Source organism: Cervus canadensis, chromosome 3, assembly GCF_019320065.1.
Source record: "Cervus canadensis isolate Bull #8, Minnesota chromosome 3, ASM1932006v1, whole genome shotgun sequence".
NCBI classification, from domain to species: domain Eukaryota; kingdom Metazoa; phylum Chordata; class Mammalia; order Artiodactyla; family Cervidae; genus Cervus; species Cervus canadensis.
Window position 1 is genome coordinate 61245715 of NC_057388.1, and position 22428 is coordinate 61268142.

The following is a 22428-nucleotide window of genomic DNA, read 5'->3' on the forward strand; positions in this document are numbered from 1 at the left end:
ATGTAGATTAGCGCTTTTGCCTAACTTTCCGAATCATTTTTCGGAATGACTGAGGTGACTTACATGATATCAGTGGACCTCTTAATTGAATGTCAAGGAAGGCAGTTCTTATCAGCGAGAGGACCTCCAGCTTCACTGAGAATCATTCAATTAGATGGAAAACAGATGCTTATTTCTGTCTTTATAAACCTCAATGTAGGTTAGGTGGTAATTACTTCGAAGAGCAGGATAACAATTTATGTAATCAGCAGGACCCTATAATTACTAATGCATAATTTCTAAACAGCATTTAGCAAAATGAGGCCCATACATACACTTTGTAATGAAAAAGATGTGTTTGACACCACACTGAATTAAATTTAAAATTTGCATATTTTCTTCCAGGAAACGCACGAGCTTCATCTGCTTTATTTTGCTTCACTAAACCCTGTCTACTTTTAGCTCTGTTATAGGATCATGGAAATGCTGAATCATGGTGATGGCTGATGGCAGCATAAGACCTAGCAGTAGAGAGACTTCCTACTCTATTGTTTGGGATGAAATAACATCAATCCAAGAGATTACTTGGAAAGTTACATCTAGGCAACTTGTTTGCATTGAGTTTAATATGATGGCTATAGAATCACTTAATTTAGATTATAAGTGCCAGCAGAGAACTTAGAAATTATCTGCACTTCTGTCTTTACCACAGATGGAAAAACTAAGGTCCACTAAATTGGTGTGACTTGTGCAACAGCAAGCAACGGTCAGTAGGAATAAGAACGTATTCACTCAGTCCCAGTTCTGTGTGAAATCCATTCCATTAGCCTATTCAGGTCATATAGTGTTTTTGTTCGACAGAACACAAACTATATCGGCACCAGAAATATTGAACATTTCCGTAGTAATTATTTTGAAATTTACATGTACATATGCATTGCTGCAGCTGCTGCTGCTGCTGCTAAGTCGCTTCAGTCGTGTCCGACTCTGTGCGACCCCATAGATGGCAGCCCACCAGGCTCCCCCATCCCTGGGATTCTCCAGGCAAGAACACTGGAGTGGGTTGCCATTTCCTTCTCCAATGCATGAAAGTGGAAAGTGAAAGTGAAGTTGCTCAGTCGTGTCCGACTCCTAGTGACCCCGTGGACTGCAGCCTACCAGGCTCCTCTGTCCATGGGATTTTCCAGGCAAGAGTACTGGAGTGGGGTGCCATTGCCTTCTCAATATGCATTGCCAGTAGGTGTTTAATAGTACTAGGTACAAATAGTAGTAGTAGTAGGTATCACATCTCCTGTACATAATTTAAGCTCTACATATTAAGAAAGTTGAGTACTAGTTCATTATATTTTCTTTCTGAAAGATGAAATTGTACACCTTGATGAAGTTTTACCTGCAGTTCCTGAAGTCATGTCGAGAGGATTGCTGGTCTCTTCTTCAAAGCTCTGGACCTGAGACACCAAAATGTATCAACCTTATTAGAAATGCTTTCATAATAAATTCACTTAATTTTTTAATCAACATATAATGAACATCGACTGGCTCCTACTAAGAGGATTAAACATGATTTCTGACTTCAAAAAGCTAACATTCTAAAAAAAAAAAAAAAAAGCTAACAGTCTGCTGCAGGCAAGTGGCATGTACAAGGCACTCATGTCAAAAATTTGAAGAACTAAAGGAGATAAGATGAGGGAAAGGAGGGCCTCCCAGGTGGTCCAGCGGTTAAGACTCTGCACTTCCACTGCAGGAGGTGTGGGTTCCATCCCTGGCCAGGAAGATAAGATCCCTCATGCTTGGCCAAATGTTAAAAAATAAGTAAATACTTGGAATTAGGATAAATGTTCAAATCAGTTTGGGGAGCACTTGCATGTTTATAATATTTTCGCATTGATAGCTACAGAATACATTACTCCATTCAATCAAGCCTCTTATGTCAATAAAATTTTAAAGCTTTATTCAAAAGAAAAAAAAAAGGGAAAGGGAAAGATTATGTCTGGGTGGGAGGAATAGAGACCCTGCCTGATATGACATTTGAGCTAAACTTATATAATATTATTACTATTAACCTAGGAAGCTTTTTTTTTTTTTGGCTGCTAAAGAGCATTAACTATATTTGGAGAAAGCAAGTTATTTCCCATATTTAATTTTAGCTTTCTAAGGGATTTATTTACAACTTGGTAAATTTGTGGAGAGCAATTTAGGAAATTCATAACTCAGTTGCTATGTAAATCTTAGAAAGCTAAAAGAAAATCTGATTTCCAAATTAACAGGGTTGAGTTTATTTTAAAAATTCTTTTTAGAAATTAATGAATACTACTCTTTAATGAGAATAAATCATTGTTAAAACTAAATAATAATTATTTCTTTAAAAATAATAACAGCTCACTACTGAAACTGGATAAATATAAAAAGTCAAAGAAGGTAAAAAATGTTTAGTGTCGATATCTTGGAGTTTATCTTTGCAGGCTTTCTTTTACTACATTTATTCTGGATAGAGTAATTTACTCAAATTTTTTCATTCAAAACTTGGAAGGATCTTTTCCCCTCATATCGTAAAATTTCTTTGAAAATACCATCTTTAATGAGTACACAATAGGCTATATTTTGAAGGTACATTGATTTACTTAATGTTTCTCTTAATGATGGAATATTTTCTGAATTTTGAAAACAGAAATGCTGCTGAGATGAGTATCCTTGTACCTAAATCTAATCTATCTGCTAATGCAGAGACATAAAAGCCATGGGTTCAATCCGTAGGTCTGGAAGATCTCTTGGAGGAGAAAGTAGCAACCAACTCCAGTATTCTTGCCTGGAAAATTCCATGGACAGAGGAGACTGGCGGGGGACGGTCCATGGGGGTCGCAAAACAGTTCTACATGACTTAGCAACTAAAATCTATTTCTACATTTCGTATTATTTATATGGTATTGATTTATGAATATTGAGGGCTAAATCAAATGATATGAACCTTTTAAACATTGTGGTACACCTGGCCAAAAATTACCTTTAACCCACGAATAAACAGAGGACATGAGGAAATGGCTCAGCAATGTAAGAAGAAATATTTATTCCCTCTGTTTTAATCTTTCATATCTTTTTTTCAGAGAAGTTACTTTACACTTATAATTGAGTAGACATACTTCTTAACACTATTTATGTTGGTTTTGTAACTCAAACCAGTGTGTACCACGTACATTTTTCAGTATAAGAAAATATTTTTGCTGTGAGCATTACCCTGGAGAAAAATCCACTTAGTGCAATGTAAAGTATCTATTCATCTATTAAATAAAAGAACCAAAAAAAGCCCCAGTAATTTAAAGTGGAAACCAGGTATATTCCTGGGTCATTCCACCTGGGCCAAACTTACTAATAAATTTGAAAAAGTAAAACAAAGAAATGATGATTACTTTGGAAACATTTCCCATCTAAATAAGATGCTGACTGGCATTATTTAATAATATGGGTAACATTCTCATACATTAGTTCCAGAGAGAAGGATCCTTGTATATAAGTAAGAGGGAAGGTTAAAGATGCTATATTGCAGATACAAAGAAGCACCCTAAGAGAGTCTACAATTACAGAAGTTTCATAAGTATTAAATTCTTTTCATATATTTGGGAATCAAAAAAGAAAGGAACAGACTTAGTTTAGGTTAAATTAAACACAAAAATATGTTGATTTTTGCATTAAAATAATCTATGTACAACTTTGTTGGAATCATAATTTTGAGAAGTGAGCCAAATATTGCCATATTCAGTCTCTAGTAGTACTTTAATGAAAACATCAAAGATTGATCTGGAGGCAATTTGGCTAATCAGAGTTGAAATTCCGATAGGTAGATATTTAAGTACATTGGCTCGTGTTTTAAATGCCATGAAAATCTGCCAATTTTGCACACATTTTTCATAATTAGATTTTTAAATTTGCCATTAAAAATGACTATTAAATCTGGCATTAGCTCCTGTTTAAGCTACAATCTACCCAAGCTTCATTTAATCATATATTGGTATTGAGTAAAACAAATATTTTTTCCCCAGCCTGTGAGATGAAGATGTAGTATTTTAAATATATTTTTAAGAAAAAAATAGAGAGTTTTTAAATATCATTTTGAAGGCTCTCTCTGCTTTACATATACATACACCCTTTTACACAAATCTGGGTAAATATTAAAGAAACGTCAAAAACAAAGTTGGCTTCAAAGTTCAACAGGATATTCTGTCTTTATACAGAAGCCAGTCATAGACTAAATTAATATTATCAAATACTTCTAATATTAATTTTACTCATCTACAAATGTTTACGAAGTTCCCGCTATGTACCAAAAAATATGTGAGCTTTTTTTTAATTTAGGCTTTTTTTAGTGTCTTAATGTGTTCTTCCTTCCTATGCCTATACTTATATCTGTATATATATATATATATTTTCCTTGAATAATTGTCATGATTGTCATAAATGAATATTTGAAAGTATGTCATGCAGGGACCAACATTCTTTTCTTAGTTCTTTACGTTGACTACAATGGTATTCATTTCTGCCTGTACTCTCACATTAGATGACATACAATGAATTTTTGCTTTTTCAAAGTCAACCTTGTCTGAAGCAGAAGAAACTTAGGAAGGAGACAGTAGAGTCTAATGGGACTTGTCAAGAGGCTGGAGTTTGGTGAAATTTCCTGTTTAGATCCTACAAAATAGGCAACAGACTGACTAACAATTTGCAGACTGTCTTGATTTTCTTTATAGTAATTTAACTATTAGCTTGGTACTTAAATAAATTTTGCAAGATGGAATAAAACAATATACTCTTTTTTGAGCCATCTCCGTTTATACTCAAATTAGGGCATTTGACCAAAGCTCTGTTTTTTTTTTTCTGTTTATAATTTGTATTCATTTTTGTGCTACGTGTTTTTTTTTTTTTTAAGTTTTTTTGATGCAGGCCATTTTTAAAGTCTTTATTGACTTTGTTACCATATTACCATATTATGATTTGGTTTTGTGGCCATGAGGCATATGGGATCTTAGCTCCCCAACCAGTGATCAAACCCACATTTCCTACATTGGAAGGTGATGTCTTAACCACTCAACCACCAGGGAAGTCTCTCTGCTACTGTTTTTAAATGAGATTAATATTTTAAGGCTCTTAAAATAATTTTTGACATAAGATGTATACATGCAAAAATATAGATAGGAAGCTGTGGTACATATACACCATGGAATATTACTCAGCCATTAAAAAGAATTTATTTGAATCAGTTCTAATGAGATGGATGAAACTGGAGCCCATTATACAGAATGAAGTAAGCCAGAAAGATAAAGAACATTACAGCATACTAACACATATATATGGAATTAAGAAAGATGGTAATGATAACCCTATATGCAAAACAGAAAAAGAGACACAGAAGTACAGAACAGACTTTTGAACTCTGTGGGAGAAGGTGAGGGTGGGATGTTTCAAAAGAACAGCATGTATATTATCTATGGTGAAACAGATCACCAGCCCAGGTGGGATGCATGAGACAAGTGCTCGGGCCTGGTGCACTGGGAAGACCCAGAGGAATCAGGTGGAGAGGGAGGTGGGAGGGGAGATCGGGGATGGGGAATACGTGTAACTCCATGGCTGATTCATGTCAATGTATGACAAAACCCACTGAAATGTTGTGAAGTAATTAGCCTCCAACTAATAAAAAAAAAAATTAAAAAACAAAACAAAACAAAAATATAGATAGATACTCGGATCATTAACAGTTATAAACCGAGGCAATTTTTATCTCTTTGTGGGATGGGGAGACCTACCAATAGGTATATTCATTCACCTAACTCAGTCTTCTTTTAAAGTTATTGTCATGTTTCAACATCCTACAGTTTCATTGATTGTCTCTGCCCCATGGCTGGTTCAAACTTGTTGCTTTGGTGATAGAGCTATCTCCACCCTTACCACGTTATTGGTTTCTGTGTCCCTGCCTGGCACTGTGGCTTCCCTGAGGGCAGAGTCTGTGCCTCAGAGCATCATGTGTTATGGGCTCACATGTAGAGTGTCTCATACTCGGAGGGCTTGAAGAAAACTGCCCTGACCTTAGGACTGGCATATAAATATTCTACCCCACTTTCAAACAATTTACATGGAAATGTGGGGAAGATTTGCTCTTCTCTACTTTCTTTGTAATTATTAAAGATCAGAGAAGTGAGTGAAAATGTGTATCTATTTGTAAAAAGACTTAGAAGTACATTTGGATAGGCCATCTAAATGACAAAAATTAGCATGTGTGAATGAATATGGGATGAAGAGGCAAAGAGTATGTGTGAACTGGGGGTCAAGCTATGTCAGTATCATTAAATCCCAAAGCAAGCAAACAAAATACTATTAAACCCAAGTCCCTACTTGTTTTGTCCAAGGCTCTGCAGCAGGCATTGCAGAGGAAGTATTTTTAAGACATATTCTCTTGAGAATAAAACCTGGTCCTGAAGGAGCTTTTAGTCCAACAGGGGAGATGTCATCAACACCCACACACCCACCCACCCACCCACCCACCCACACACACACACACACACACACACACACAGAATATTTACTGTGACAAGCTCTCCCTGCCAAGGCTATAAGAATACAGAGGAGGACTGGTGGGCAAGCTTCGCTGAGTGGGAAATAGCTGAACTGACCTTCAAAGAAGGTGAAACGTGGAAAGCTAGAGAGCAGATAAAAGCATACTGAGACACATAATAAGACACTGAGGAAAAGTAAAGTCAAAAATAACCTGCGAATTCAGTTGTGAGCAAGAAAAGGAAAAGAAATGGGAGAAAGCAAAGGCTGGTTTCATGCTAGTTGAGTTCTGACTGAAGCAACAAGAATGACCTTAAACGTCTCAGACCAAATAGAAGTTTGGAATGATAGCATGTACTGCTGAGGGGCTGAAAGATGAAAGGGTTACACAAAGGCTGGAAGGTGAAAGATGCCATGGTGAGAGTTATCTCACTTAGACGTTGAACAGACTGACCTCTTCCATTTCGAAGGAGTCTGGTGCTTTGCCTGAAAGACGGGACAAGCTCTTGAGTTTATTAGTCTGAATTGAATTCTCCTTTCGAGTTCTGTCCTTGACTGACCCCTCAGCCACACAGGAAGGAGGAGCCTGCTTGCTCAGCATGGATGACTGAGGCCACTGTTTGCTCAGAACAGCCTGGGGAGGATGATGAGGTGTCAAGCTGTCACAGGCTTGAGGAGACCAGTGCTCTGCCGAAGGAGACAAACGACTTTGGGCATATTTCTTTGTCACAGCTGGTACCTGTGCTCCACACTCCCTTGCGTCTGTAGAGGCGATAGAAAGTTTGTCTGTTGTCTTCAGTGACTCTGATGCTCCCAGGTTATAATCCTTTCCAATGTTCTGCTTTGAACCTTTCCTAAAAAGTTTACCTATTCTTCTTCGATGTTCTTTGGCTTCACTCACTGAGGTTCTTTGCACACCTTTTCCTTCATCTTCCTCTTCAGCTTTGTTCTGCAAGATGTTAACATCGTTCAGCAAAGACGAGAAAGTGCTGGCCACGTGATCCAGTATTTCTAGCTGTCGGAAACGACCTGAATAATTCAAAGAACACACAATTTTTAGTTTCAATGAAACTGCACTAATGTAGTAAAAACTGAAGAGATTGAACACATGTGATTTTCAAGATGGGAAGGAGTTTACATTCCTGAAACTCAAGTTTTCCCTTAGTATTTATCACTGGTTACTGTGGACAAGATTCCCCTATGTGACAAAGTATCACTGTGTTATAGTGAAAGCGAATACCTTTTATATTTAGTTGAATACATAACTATATAGATTCAAATAATTCCTATGTGTTAAACTATAAAAACTACAGACAAGGATGAATCTTGAGATTAATTTCATGTGTTTAAGTAAATGGCAAAGAGTGAACTCAGTTCCTTCATATGAAGTAAGCTTGAAGATTGTTCCATCGCTTGAGACAGTCACTATCATCATCATTACCTCCATCATCTCCAGCTACATCAGGGGTCCCCAACTTCTGAGATCTAATGTCTGATGATCTGAGGTGGAGCTAATGTATTAATAATATAAATAAAGTGCACAATAAATATAATGTGCTTTAATCATCCTGAAACCATCCCCTTCCCCTGCCTAGGTATGTGGAAAAACTGTCTTCCACAAAACTGGTTCCTGGTGTCAAAAAGATTGGGGACCACTGAAATCTACACCCTTCACCTGAGAGTGTGGAAGTATCATGACATATGGAGTTAGAAGGCCTGGATCCAAATTCCAGATCAATCAATCACTGGAAGTATGAGCAGTGAATGAATTAATAGATTCGTGGTGTTTAGCCCTGTGCCTGGCACATAGTAAATGGCCAGTTTCTTATTTGGAGAGTGAAGTAATAGTACTAGTCTTATGTGTCTCTCACATCTGTTGTGAAAAGCACAATGCTAAATAGATATCAGCTAAAATTACAAATGTGCCCAGCTTAGAAAGGGAATATATTGTCTTTAGTCTTCTAACAGAAGATAATCATTAATGTGAAAATCCATTTACCTTTCCAAGCAAGCCAGCTCCTCAACTTATAAGTCTTTTGGATGATCTGTCCTCACTCATCCAAGCAATATACAAGAACTGGCTTAATTAGTGTGAGAGAGATCTAATGCAACAAGGGCTATATTGGGGCTATTTAGAAAAAATTGTAAAATATATTTTTGTATCTCCAGATAATAAAACCACAGTAATGGAAATGGAGCACTTTGTTTTTATTACAGAACCTTCTCTCAACCCAAGTGGTACATGCAGGGTTGCATAGCTCAGCAGTGGTCAAAGGCCCCATTGGTGTAGAAACTGTTCTCTGTTCTGTTTGCACCATCATAGCAATGGTACAGACTTCTCCACAAGCAAATCATTGTGCCTATTTGTGTCCTTCACCTGAAAATGGAAGATACTGACTATTCATCTTTCTAGTCCAATGTGATGGGCTTCTTATGGAGGATGATGATATTCTGTTGAGACCTAGAGAAACTCTTGAGTTCCAGATGTTTTAAGAAACATTCTGATTATACTTCCCACTTAAATTTAGCTGTAAGCCTAAGAACATGATTTAATCATCATTCCACTTTTATGATTGTGTTAGCATCCATTCTATAGAAGTTTTAATACTTAGACAAAGCTTATCAATTTTAATTGGTTCAGGTAATTCAGAGAACATAACAGCATGAAGTGTTGGATGAGGATTTTTGTTTGTTTGTTTTGCTTTGGGGCACACTGAACAATGAACCCGTTCTCATCCCTTCAAGTTTGAACTTTTTGTACTGACTTTGAATGAGACATACTTTTCCATTCTGTCTTTGGGACAACCAACTAATTTTATTATTGCTTATTTTGCATTTGACCTTCTCAGCTTTCTTGAGTTGAAAGCGTACTAGTAAGTGTTGAGTGAGAATAGTTACCACGCACTGTTAGCACAGGGCTAAGTGGTGGAAATAAGAGGGGGCCAGCAGTTACAGGATCAGGGGCCGACTTCTCGTTTCCCTATAATCCGTGTGTCAATTTCATCTGTGAAATGTTTACTTCACAGATCAGCTCAAACAGTCCTCAGATATCAGTAAGTGTTGCTATTCTCCCCCAATAAAGAATAGATCAAGAATTTTGCATCTCTGTGCAACTTGGAGGAGGAGACAACAAAGAATGATATTAATTTCTTCTAAAGGTAAAGAACCATTATACTGCAACACCTGCAGTTTTGCATACTCTTTTTAAAAAATGTTATTGCTGAGATTTCTGACACCCATTTCACCCATATGAAAACAGAGGAAACAGAAACCGAGATGAAAAATCTAAGCAAAACCTCTGTTCCAGATATCTATTTGAGAGAAACACTTCATTTCCCTTGACTTTTCTTTCAGTGAATTTATTTAGAAGAGTTTATTTCATTAATAGAATTTTGGCATGCTCCCAGTCCAGAATTCTGCAAACTATTCCATGGAGGAGATGTTCTTCAAGGCTCCTCTAAGAGAGGTTCTGTACTGAAATGATTTTGAAAACACTGCACTGCACTCTCTCCAGGAAACTGAGAGTGCCCCTCAGCATGTTAAACAAATCCTGCAGTAATTAAACTTATTTAACTGCAAGCCATCTTTCTCCCAAATTGTTTGAGCACAGTACACATACCCCAAGAATAACCTCAGTCGTGTCCTAGACAGTAATATTTCACTGACCACCGGTTGGAAAAAAAATTGTAGCATGCATGATAACTATAAGATTTAAGTATGCATTAGTCACTCAGACATGTCCTACTCTTTGAGTTTCCATGCACTGTAGCCCTCCAGGCTCCTCTGTTCATGGAATTCTCCAGGCAAGAATACTGGAGTGGGTAGCCATCCCCTTCTCCAGGGGATCCTCTCAGCAATGGGATTGAACCTGGGTCTCCAGAATTGTAGGCAGATTCTTTACCGTCTGAGTCACTAGGGAAGTCTAGTTAGTCCACAAATCTGAGGATATGACATATTTATAACTACCAATCACAGCTCATGGTGGAATAAGAGTGGTCTAAGCCTCATAGAAGAGAAAATTAAGGTTTCACTTAGTGGCCAAATTCTGGTTTCTCTGACCTCTGGGTATGCAGCTATAGTATATATTAGTGCTATTTACCAGTATAGTATTACCTTTGGTGCACGTAGTAGGACTGCACATTGTCACCCTTTTGGAGTTAAGTATGGCCACATGATTTACTTTGGACAACGAAATCTGAACATACTTGTTATGTGTTAGTTCTGAGCAGGAGGCTTTACGGCCTAGTGTCTGATGTGCTGCAGTCCATAGGGTCGCAAAGTGTTGGATGCAACTTACCAACTGAAGAACAACAAATGGTTCTCTATTTCCACCTTTTCCCTGTTATTGCCAGCCAGTATGTTCCAGACAGTGGAGTCAAGTCCATGGATAAGGAAAACATCATGGAACAGATCCCTCTTACTCCTCATGGACTGTAGCCAGCCAGGCACGTCTGTCCATGGGATTCTCCAGGCAAGAATACTGGAGTGGGTAGCCATTTCCTTCTCCAGGGGATCTTCCTGACCCAGGGACTGAAACTGAGGCTCCCACACTGCACGCAGATTCTTTACCATCTGAACCATCAGGGAAGCCCATCCTCCCCCTCATGTATGTACCCATCCACAGTGAACATGGAGAGTGATCAAGACATAAGCCTGTTTCTGTCTCAGAAGTCCCTGAGCTCTGAGGGTTGATTGCTCCTGCACAGATCTCCTGGCCCATCCCTCCCAGTGCTGTGGTTCATCTGACTTCTCACAGCCACTGCTGAGATTCTGATGCCAAGTGGCCCTCACTTACTGTACAAGTTAGGGTTCTCAGTGTCCATTCGCTGCTTTTGAGCTTCAAGAAAAACAGGGATGTTGATTCCTCTGGCTGCTGAGCCATAACCCAGGAATCTGGCTGGGATTCGTGTGCAGATGTCTGGCTCATCAGCACCAAACCCCAGATCCAAGAGAATCTCCACTGGATCTTTTTCCCAAAATTCCAGCCATTCCGGAATGCTGCAGTGAAAATATGAATATCTTTATCCAGTAACAGTTCATTTAACCAAAAGTCATTTTTTTCCTAGTCACTTCACCCACTCAAATCTTCTGGATATTAAGTAAAGGAGGAGTTTGAATAGACAAAAACAGATGGTGTATTTACTAGAGTTCATATATACTTCCTCAAAGGACAGTCCATTACCCCCACTCAGGGACTGCTTGTCTGTACTTAACAATGAATTTGCTTAATAGGTTTTCCATTTTGCAACATGGAAATGTTAAATTAGATGGAGCAGGGAGATTGTGGGACAAAAACCAGAAGCAGTGGAGTGATACCCACAAAAAATGGTAGATGATGTCAATATGAAACAGAAGGAAAAAAATCCTGAAAACAGTAGAATATTTTAAAAGAATATTTAAATTATTAAATATTAAAATAATTAAAAAGAGTATCAGTCTGGGGCATCCCTCGTCATACAAATTTGTTGAGGATATCACTAAATGGACACTGCAAGACTGATCACAAATAATGAGTTTAAGTCCCTAGGTGGGGTTAAAATAAGTTCTATATTTTTTTGGACTTGGCTGAAAAGAAGTATTTTTTCAAGTTCTTCTGTTCAGTGTTGGCACTTAAAATGATACCCTTCAGTTATCTGGAAATTATATTCATGTATACCACCTCACTTCCTAATCACTGAACTTTTTAGTGACTATGCTAATGGCTCGTTAAAACTCATGGACTCCATGGGAACCAGAACTTTTAACCAGGTTTTCCTAGCTTCATCTTCAAAAGTTTCTGTTTACCTTTACATGCAAGTCTAGGGAGCTTATTTGAGATGGCTTGGATAATTTTACTTTCATGATGCCAGCATTTAAATTGGATTAACTGCAATTCATTTATTTAGCCATCCACACATTCAACAATAGCCACCTGTAGTCTCAGTTGGCAGGCCACCCAGCATCACGTTCCCACATCAAGTTCACACTTTCTTATGTGACATAGAGATCTTGTGCTTTGCCTTCTGATTCTACCAAGGAAGAAAAGATAAGCCAAGAACTACTACTGTGGGGCTTAAGTGGCTCAGGCTGGATCTTTTAATCATTGGAAAGAACTGGTGAACTGGGGGTGCCAATCACTTGATATCATAATATAGAACAAAATTTGAGAGAGAAAAAATTCCTGCAAAAAATTCTAAATTTTGAATGAAAGATTTAATTTTTTATTTATTGACTTCATCTACAAATTTTTATCTTACTCATTTGCCCAAATATTTATTGAACATCTGTCATGTTCTAGGCTCTCTGCTAGGCACCCAGGGCACAACAAAGAACAAAAATAACATAATCTTGTTTTCTAATGGCTCACATTCTCATGGCCAGGAATATAGGTACTGATTGATTTGTCATTAAAAATATTTTCTATATCATTAACTCTTTTAATCTATATTTACCCATGTAAGAAAAACATAAAATACACTCACCTTGTTACAAATTGTAATATCTTACATAAGGGTCTCTCTCCCCTTGGTTATTACTCCTACCAGTCCTGACTCCCTTCCTACTGAGTTTATGTGTATCCTCCTAGGCACTTTTTTTATGTAGTTACATATATGCTTTATAGTTTTCACTTGTTGGCTTTATAAACAGTAACATTTTCTATGTATCTTTCTTCATCTTGATTTTTTTCCTCTTAAAATATAACTTAAAGATCATTCTAAGTTGGTAAAGTTGTCTCTGTCTGTTCCTTTTATCACTATATAGAATTCCATAAAATGGGTGAGCCAATAGTTTATCTGGCCATTCCCCCAATGACAGATATTTAGTCCAACTTCACTGACTCACATTGTTCTTGCAGGTTGGCGCTTGGAAATCCTTTATTCATTCTCTCACTGATTCATTCAACAAGTATTTCTCAAGTGCCTGTTTATAATTTCATGAAACCCACTGTTGCACAGAACGATTTCTCTGGGTGAAAAGTGCCTGGAAATCACATACCTTTGGGGTATACTGGCAGCAGAATGGCAAGAGTTGAAACTGGTCCCTCTGGAGAGAGTGGGAGTTTCTGAAAACGGATGCAGAGATCTGCAGTTGGGGGAAATACCACTGATGAGATGTGTTGATTTAGAGAGTCTCCTGGGAGGTCACTGTGACTCTTTCCCTTCCAGAGCAAACACTTGCATTTCCTCTTCATTTCTCATCATCTCATAATGGCCACACCTTCGAAGAAGAGACTGCATGCAGCGGAGGAATTGCTCTTCTCTTCAAGATCATTGTGTTACAGAAGGTGTGAGAATTTAAGTGTTAGGTGCTCACAGTGCTCATTACAAAGGTGACAGAATGTCTCACTTTTGACAGATGGCAAATCATTGGGGAACCTTTCAGGAATACAGCTTTGTAAGGTACCAACTTTCAAGAAGAAGTTAAGATTATGGGATGAAAGAGGCATGGTAAGCATCTCTTTCAGAGGTCACTGAAGCATCTCTGCATTAATTCCCATATTGGTGGAGGAGTCCATATTGCATAGCTAACACTCTCTAGGTGCTGTCATCCATATGCAACACTAGCAAACTCCTTTATTCTGCATGTGTGCTCAGTTTTCTTAGTTGTTCCTGACTCTTTTGAGACCCCATAGCTTGTAGCCCACAAGACTCCCCTGTCCATGGGATTCTCCAGGCAAAAATACTGGAGTGAGTTGCCATTTCCTCTTCCAAGGGATCTTCCTGACCCAGGGATTGAACCTGTGTCTCCTGCTTTGGCAAGTGGATTCTTTACCATTGAGCCATCTGGGCTTCCCTTTATTATGGCAAAAGAAAAGTGTGTGTCTCTCTATCCCAATAGGCAGTACAAGTCACTTGAAAGTGTTTCCAAACAGAATAGAATTGTTATAGTTCGCTTTTATATAGCTTGGATATACTATAACTCATCTAGTTTCATCAAATATAATAAAAGTTGGTAAAAAAATTGTGATTTATTGAAGAATACAATGTTGATATCAATTCTCCCAAGGAGACCAAATTATCTTACATGGGCTCCTGAATTTGCCTTAGTCCTGTCCATGTTTGGTAAGAATAGCTGGGTACTACCTTTTCTTTGTTCAATTGCTTCTCTGCCCTAAGGCTGAGAAAGTGCACATTTCTGAAAAATAAAGACTCTGTTTTAATAGATGATTGAGCTTTCTGGGAGCCTTGGAGGGGCTTCCCTGGTGGCTCTGAAGCCCCAGAAGCATGGGGCTTCCCTTGCTGCTGCTAAGTCGCTTCAGTCGTGTCCGACTCTGTACGACCCCACAGATGGCAGCCCACCAGGCTCCTCTGTCCCTGGGATTCTCCAGGCAAGAGCACTGGAGTCGGCTGCCATTTCCTTCTCCAATGCATGGGCTCAGACAGTATATAATCCACCTGAAATGCAGGAGATGTGGGTTTGATCCTTGGATGGGGAAGATCCCCTGGAGAAGGAAATGGCTTCTTACTCCAGTATTCTTGCCTGGAGAATCCCATGGACTGAGGAGCCTGGTGAGCTGTAGTCCATGGGGTATAAAGAGATGGACATGACTAACACTTTCACTTTTCTTGGAAGACAGGCAGAAGATACCTTTCACTTACTGAGTCCTCTCAGTGTGTTCTAGGCCTGCTATAATTTTTGTTTCACTCTGTGTTTGAGATTCATACTTTATTTTGTAATGTTCAGTAGGCACTGGCCTGGACCTGGATCCAGGGGAAGCCACGTATAGTCACAGTTCTAAGGAAGCTGGGAGAGCATGGGTGAGTCCTTGGCCTTGACTCTTATTTTCCTCTTCCACAAAAGGAGTTGCCTGAAGAATTTCTGTGGTCCCTATTTCCATATGGTTCTGTGAGTAGCAAAAACATATAATCTTCTAAGAGGGAAAAATTATGCCCAAGTAGCACTTGAGGTGTGAATTGATACGAGTTGGAAGAATACAGTATTGAATACTTGGTTTGCGACTAGTTTGAATGATCTGGAGAATGCAAGAGTGACTACAGCAGAGGAGGCAGAGCTCCCAGTCCTCCAATGCGCACGTTCTGCTCCTGTGGTTCTTAAACCAGAGTGTGCTTCAGAATATTTGAAAGGCTTATAAAAACATGGATTTCTGACGCTTAGGTCCAGATTTTCTGATGCAGTGTGCTGAGGTGACTTGGAATTCTATTAAGTTCACAGGTGCTATTGCTGCTGCTATTGGGACCACTTTGAGACTTAGTCTATCCTCATATTAGGAAACTCAGACTGCTTTCTACTTAACACTGGAAATTATATGTAATATTATCTAGTTAATAGCATGATGATCAAGGACATTGGCAATATGAAAATATGAATGTAACTATTCTATGAACAGGTTCTCATGAATAGCTGAATTTTAGTAGAATACCATTTAGGAATATATTTTCATTAAATTTCCCTCTAAGTCAGCATTTACTGATTTAATCTGCTCACTCCTTTAGGACAATTAAAGAAACTCTATTTTTATCAAGGCTGGTGAAAATAGTCAAGGCGCTCTAGCTGAACCAGTGACAAGATGCCAAGACCCATGGCGTTACTAAGAGACCTCCTCACTTCCATTTTACTTATGAAAGACGTGTCACTAAAACCCCGGAGTGAAACAGCAATCCTGCCACCTACCTCATGTAGTCTTTCACAGTCATTTGAACCATTCCTTTTTCAGGAAAAGGAACTGCAACAAAAAAGAGGAGATGAGCTTAATTTCCTTGTTTTCTCATGGAATACTTTTCTCACCCTCAACTGAACCAACATGGGATTGATTTCCACATCCAAGATTGTTATCAACATGAGATACAAGGCGTCTCTGTAGCAAACAAGACAGAATGTAATAAATGGCTAAATTGTGTGACAAGCCCTTGAGGAAATGGGGTACTTGCTCAGTGAAGAGGGAAGTCAGTGGCGAAGGAAGTAGTCAGCAAAGGTTTCATGGAGGAAGAAGTACCTGTCTTGGATTTTTAAGAATGGGAATAATTTAATAAATGGAAGAGGTGTTGTCATGAAAGAAGAGGGTCTATAGCAAGGCCAAACATAGTGATAAGGCTAAGCTGATTAGATCACAGGACATTTTGGGATATTCTCTCCTGGTACATAAGATTGAGGAACAAGGACAGACAATACATGAAGGACGCAGCATACCTGGAGTATCTTCCATTAATCTGTACCACCTAATCCTTACAACAGTCTTATGATTTAGCACTTATTAATATCTTTCAGATAAGGAAATTAAGACTCACAGAATGTTGAGTAATGAGCCCATGGTCACACAGTCAAATATAGCAGATCCAGAAATTTATCATTACCTTTACTATGTATTATATTGATAATAAGTGGGTGCATGCTTAGTCATGTCTGACTCTTTTTGTGACCGAAGGACTGCAGCCTACCAGGCTTCTCTGTTCATGGAGTTTTGCAGGCAAGAACACTGGAGTGGGTTGCCATTTCCTACTCCAAAGGACAGAACCCTTGTCTCCTGCATCTCTTGCATTGGCAGGCAGATTCTTTACCACTGAGCCACCTGGGAAGCTCATTATAACAATAATCAGTTACTGTTTATTTAACATTATCTTTGTGTGAAGCAATGTGTTAAGCATGTTACATGCACAAAATTTATCCGTGAAACAAGTACCATTCATCCCCAATTAACAGAGACACAAACTGAGGCTCAGAGTAAGTGAATTTCCTGTGGTCAGTAGGATGCAACAATTTATTTTTGTTTGTTGCTATTGTTTCAAGACACTACACTGTCAACAGACTGTCTTGTAGCTTACCTGAAAGTCAGAAAAAGAGTTTATAGGTATGTGTCAGGACATGGAAAACCACAAAAAGTTTTTCAGCAAACAAGTACATGTGAGAAAGATGATGCCGAAAGTCCATTTGCCTGGTTAGTGGTGCTGAGGACAGGATAGAAGAGCTACATATCGGATGCCAAAGAGGCCTATTCAGGGGCCGATGCAGTACTCAGAACCTGTTTCATGAGGTAATCCTGTAGCAGGCATCTGCACTTTCAAGGATAAATGACCATTATAGTAAATATGTGACATTTCTTATCTGACTCAAACTTATGAACCAAATTAGAAATGAACATAGACTCCAAATTCCTGTCTTTTTTGCCTGTTATATCTATAGTTTTTAAAATATGGGTTTTAGCAGAGGAATTCTTCTACAAATTTCCAGGATTTTAATTATATAAAAGGAGAGTTGTTCTGGACAGAGTGGATTCCCATTTAGCTCTTCTTTCATCCTGTGAGTCACCTCCAAGATCCACAGTTTGAAGAACATCATCTGTTCAAACCTCTCACTTCGGTGTGTGTGCATGCTAAGTCGCTTCAGTCGTGTCCGACTCTTTGTGACCCCGTGGACTGTAGCCCCCCCAGGCTCCTCTGTCCATGGGATTCTGCAGGCAAGAATACTGGAGTGGGTTGCCGTGCCCTTCTCCAGGGGATCTTCCAGACACAGGGATTGAATCCTTGTCTCTTGTGTCTCCTGCATTGGCAGATGGGTTCTTTACCACTAGTGCCACCTGGAAGTGAAGTGACATAAAAGTCGTGTCCGACTCTTTGTGACTCCATGGACTATACACTCCATGGAATTCTCCAGGCCAGAATATTGGAGTGGGTAGCCTTTCCCTTCTCCAAGGGATCTTCCCAACCCAGGGATCGAACCCAGGTCTCCCGCATTGCAGGCTGATTCTTTACCAGCTGAGCCACAAGGGAAGCCCAAGAATACTGGAGTGGGTAGCCTCTCCCTTCTCCAGTGGATCTTCCTGATCCAGGAATCAAACTGGGGTCTCCTGAATTGCAGGTGGAGTTTTTACCAACTGAGCTATCAGGGAAGTCCTAATACAGCCACCTGGAAGGCAGTACTAATCCACTGCAGGACTCTTGCTCACTGAAATCAGCCTTAAAGCTTCTCAAATCATAAAACCAATGCCAATTGATTGAAGTTGTCACATGGAGAGAAAGCCTATTTGCCGCTTTATTAATCATGTTATAGACGCAAGCACGGTATAATTTTTGGCAGTCATGTTATAATGACTTGATGAATTAAATAATAGGTTGTCCAAAATGAAAGGTTAAAATAAATATTTATCATTTTAAGCAACTATTTTTTTCTATTTCTCTCCCCCCTTTTCATCTATTGCTTGGCATGTATCTCACAAAGTCAGGCTCCATTTGTGCCTAGTTAGCTTATCCAGAGAATTCTGGAGTTTCTGAGCAGCATTTCTCACAGAAAATATTGTAGAGTCCTAGAATATCTGGCTTCATATTCTGCCAGTGCCACCTCTCTTGCCATTACATTAGTCTTCTCTGGTTGTTGGCTATTGTGCTGGATTTCCTGGAACTTGTGAATGAATGCGTATGTCCAAACCAGGGGTCTGACATTGTGGTCACGGTAAATTGCTCAAACTGTCAGAGAGGAAATGACCCGTTTTCAGGTATTGACGAAAAGAGTTAGCACAGCCTTGTTGCATTTTCAAAAGCTGTTCAGTTCAGTTCAGTTCAGTCGCTCAGTCGTGTCCGACTCTTTGCGACCCCATGAATCGCAGCACACCAGGCCTCCCTGTCCATCACCAATTCCTGGAGTTTACCCAAACTCATGTCCATCGAGTCGGTGATGCCATCCAACCATCTCATCCTCTGTCGTCCCCTTCTCCTCCTGCCCCCAATCCCTCCCCAGCATCAGGGTCTTTTCCAATGAGTCAACTCTTCGTATGAGGTGGCCAAAGTATTGGAGTTTCAGCTTCAACATCAGTCCTTCCAATGAACACCCAGGACTGATCTCCTTTAGGATGGACTGGTTGGATCTCCTTGCAGTCCAAGGGACTCTCAAGAGTCTTCTCCAAAATCACAGTTCAAAACCATCAATTCTTCGGTGCTCAGCTTTGTTCACTGCCCAACTCTCGCATCCATACATGCTACTGGAAAAACCATAGCCTTGACTAGACGGACCTTTGTTGGCAAAGTAATGTCTCTGCTTTTTAATATGCTATCTGGGTTGGTCATAACTTTCCTTCCAGGAGTAAGCGTCTTTTAATTTCATGGCTGCAATCACCACCTGCAGTGATTTTGGAGCCCAAAAACATAAAGTCTGACACTATTTCCACTGTTTCAAAAACTGTAGCCCCGTAGAAAATCTAAGTCATCCAGAAACTTCCACATCCTTTCACCCAGGGCTTCTTCATGGGACTCTAGTGTCCACACAGATTTACTGGCCATGTTCCACAGATCACACCCTGCAGCTCTGCTGTCCAGCTTCAGGACTGATCTGGCTGCCAGGAAACCCAGGGAAGCCCCACAGGGGAAAAGGAGCCCCTAAAGATAACATATTTTCTAGGGAATGTGCAAAGTGGACCTGCTTGTTCACAGTGGGGGAGTTTTATGGTCTGATGACACACACATGAAAGCCTTACACAGTTATAGCATCAGCAGGGGAAAGGCTTTCTTTCCTTCCGCTTTACGGTTCCCTTTAAGGTCCAGATATTGCTGATGGGCTGGGCGAGATGTTTGATTCTCCTTACCTGAACCCCACTCTCACTAATGTTCAGATACAGCTTTTACATCTTTTGTTAGACTCATCATCCTCTTTCATCTTGATCTTGTTTAAAATGACACAAACATCAATCTCTATCCAATATATTCAGATGTGTAGACTTCTCTGCTGCCAAGCTCAGATTTAAACTCACTAAGTAAGCCTGATTTTTAAAATTATAATACAATGGTCAGACATTAATTAACTTCACCGGCTTCATTTCCATGTTGCATCCTCGGGGCTCCCTGTGTCCTAGGAGACCAAGGGGCATTTTCAGTGTTATTATGTGTTTACTTCCTGTGGTGACTGTGGAAGCGGCAACTGGCCTTCCCAGTGTTTGGACCCAGACAGTTGAAACTTGCACAGGACAGTGTGAGACGATTATTCTATGCCTGTTTGAGGGCTTTTTGGTTTTAGTTTTGTTTTTGTTTTCCACTTCATTGATTTATAAAGTAAATTTCCTGGAACCTGAAGACAGGGTTGTTAGGGTCTGCCCCTTGCATTTTTGCCTGTTTTCAATAATGAGCCAGAACCTGGTAGTCTAGTTCTCAGCAGCATTGGGATTGCTAGACTTTCATTAAGACCCAGAAGGTCCAGCAGCCCCAGTGCAGTTCTCTTCAGGGCAGCCTCTCTGTTAGATGACGTGCTCTGCAGTTCTCTGGTCTCTCCCAGTCTGCCTGGTTCATTAGCACCCACCTGCCTGTCTTCTGGAAGCCTTGGAGTCTGGGACCTCTAATCAGAGCATGAATTTGACACCCATGGAATGCCATCATGGGACAAACAAACTGCTCCTGTTACAAAGTGTTCCTCAAAGCTTCTGCAGGTAGAAGAAGTGGGGCTATTACAGATGGGCCCGTGTTCACCACATAAGCCTGCTGCTGGCGGTGGTTTAGTTGCTGAGTTCTGTTTGACTCTTGTGACTGCATGGACTGAATTCAGCCAGGCCGCTCTGTCCAAGGGATTCTCCAGGCAAGAATACTGGAGTGGGTTGCCATTTCCTCCTCCAGAGGATCTTCCTGACCCAGGGATTGAACTCCCATCTCTTACGTCTCCTGCATCGGTAGGCGGGTCCTTCACCACTAGTGCCACCTGGGAAGACTTTTTACTGCTGGGCCTCCTCAGTTCTGGCTGCTTCTCTGTCTGTTTGGTTCTATATTTTCTCCATTTCTTTGTCCTTCCAAGATAGTACTCTTGTTAGGTTTTTAAAACCAGATTTTACTCTATAAAGTCATGGAGGCAACAAAGAAAAAATTGAGGTCCTCCTATTTTCAAGATCCCTAAGGGTTGAGCTGAAGGAAAATTAAAGTGAGAAAAAAATTTCCCTGCTCTACTGAATACATCCCATTGCATGGGTTAAAACGCCTGTTCTGCTTCCCTTTCAGATACTTGAGTCTCCAGCCATCCTCCCTACTGTTAGGTGGACTTCTGCCATCTGAAGCAGCAGACACTGCACTTAACCCTGCAAAATGTATTACTGGAGAAGATGTAGTGAGATATGCAGAAGGCACTAATTAGCACCTTTATTGGCTTGGAAAGCATTTTTTATTTTGGTTTTCCTAAGCATTTCTGACTGATTCATGGAAGACATTTGGTTCTTTGGAATATCGTCCAATAGACTAATCAAATTACATTTTCACAGGGCTCTAAAATAATAACATTCTGCAGCTCTCTGTATATTTAACTCCTGCGTGACCAAGATAGTAGAGGCACTTTAAAGGGTTTGTTTGCCTCAGCTGGCAATTTATTAAACTATTTTCTTACAAAGAAGAGACTCTGACATTCTCCCTGACCCTCATGCTCAGAACTTTAAAGCTAGTTGTGATGCTATGCTTCTGTTCAATCAGATAGTTGTTTATTTTACAGATGCTGTGGACTCTTCTCTATTCCTCTGCTGACACCCAGCCCAAGCCCTCATCACCTCAAGCCTGAGGTTAGCTTCTTCCCAAAGCATGCACCCTCTTCCCATTGCCAGGATGAACACTGGAATCCATCATTTCTCTTCTCAGAAACTGTTCATAACTCATTACAATAGAGATGGCAAATGTGAAACACCTGCTTCAGTTCCCCAATGCAACACCAGTGGAGTTATTAGTTATTATTCATGATCCTCTATTCAGGTGAACAAAGATATGGCTTCACAATTCTACTCAACACAGACCCCAGCTGCACTTACCTATCCTTTCCCTGGAACCTGAGATATGTCTTTGCCATGTCTGTGCTAAGAAAGGGTGATACTCTCTTTCTGGATTTGAAGGTATTTATAAACTGATCACACCCTATTTGACAGAAAAATTTCTCCCTTTGCTTTCTAGCATGAGACATTTCTCTAGTTGTATCATCTTCTGCATGCTTTCCCGCACACATTCAGTTTGCTTCTCATTCTGTGCCTTT

General features: G+C 39.7%; 1 protein-coding gene across 1 annotated transcript in view; it reads right to left on the reverse strand.

Annotated features, from left to right (window-relative positions):
* ITPRID1 (ITPR interacting domain containing 1) overlaps positions 1-22428 on the reverse strand; it is a 97196-nt gene that overhangs the window by 51238 nt on the left and 23530 nt on the right. The window contains exons 6-10 of the mRNA XM_043463262.1: positions 16129-16180; positions 13492-13578; positions 11312-11514; positions 6971-7545; positions 1370-1427 (exon numbers count right to left, since the gene is read on the reverse strand). Of these exons, the coding sequence (XP_043319197.1) occupies positions 1370-1427; positions 6971-7545; positions 11312-11514; positions 13492-13578; positions 16129-16180 (975 nt within the window). The remainder of the gene's footprint in view (positions 1-1369; positions 1428-6970; positions 7546-11311; positions 11515-13491; positions 13579-16128; positions 16181-22428) is intronic.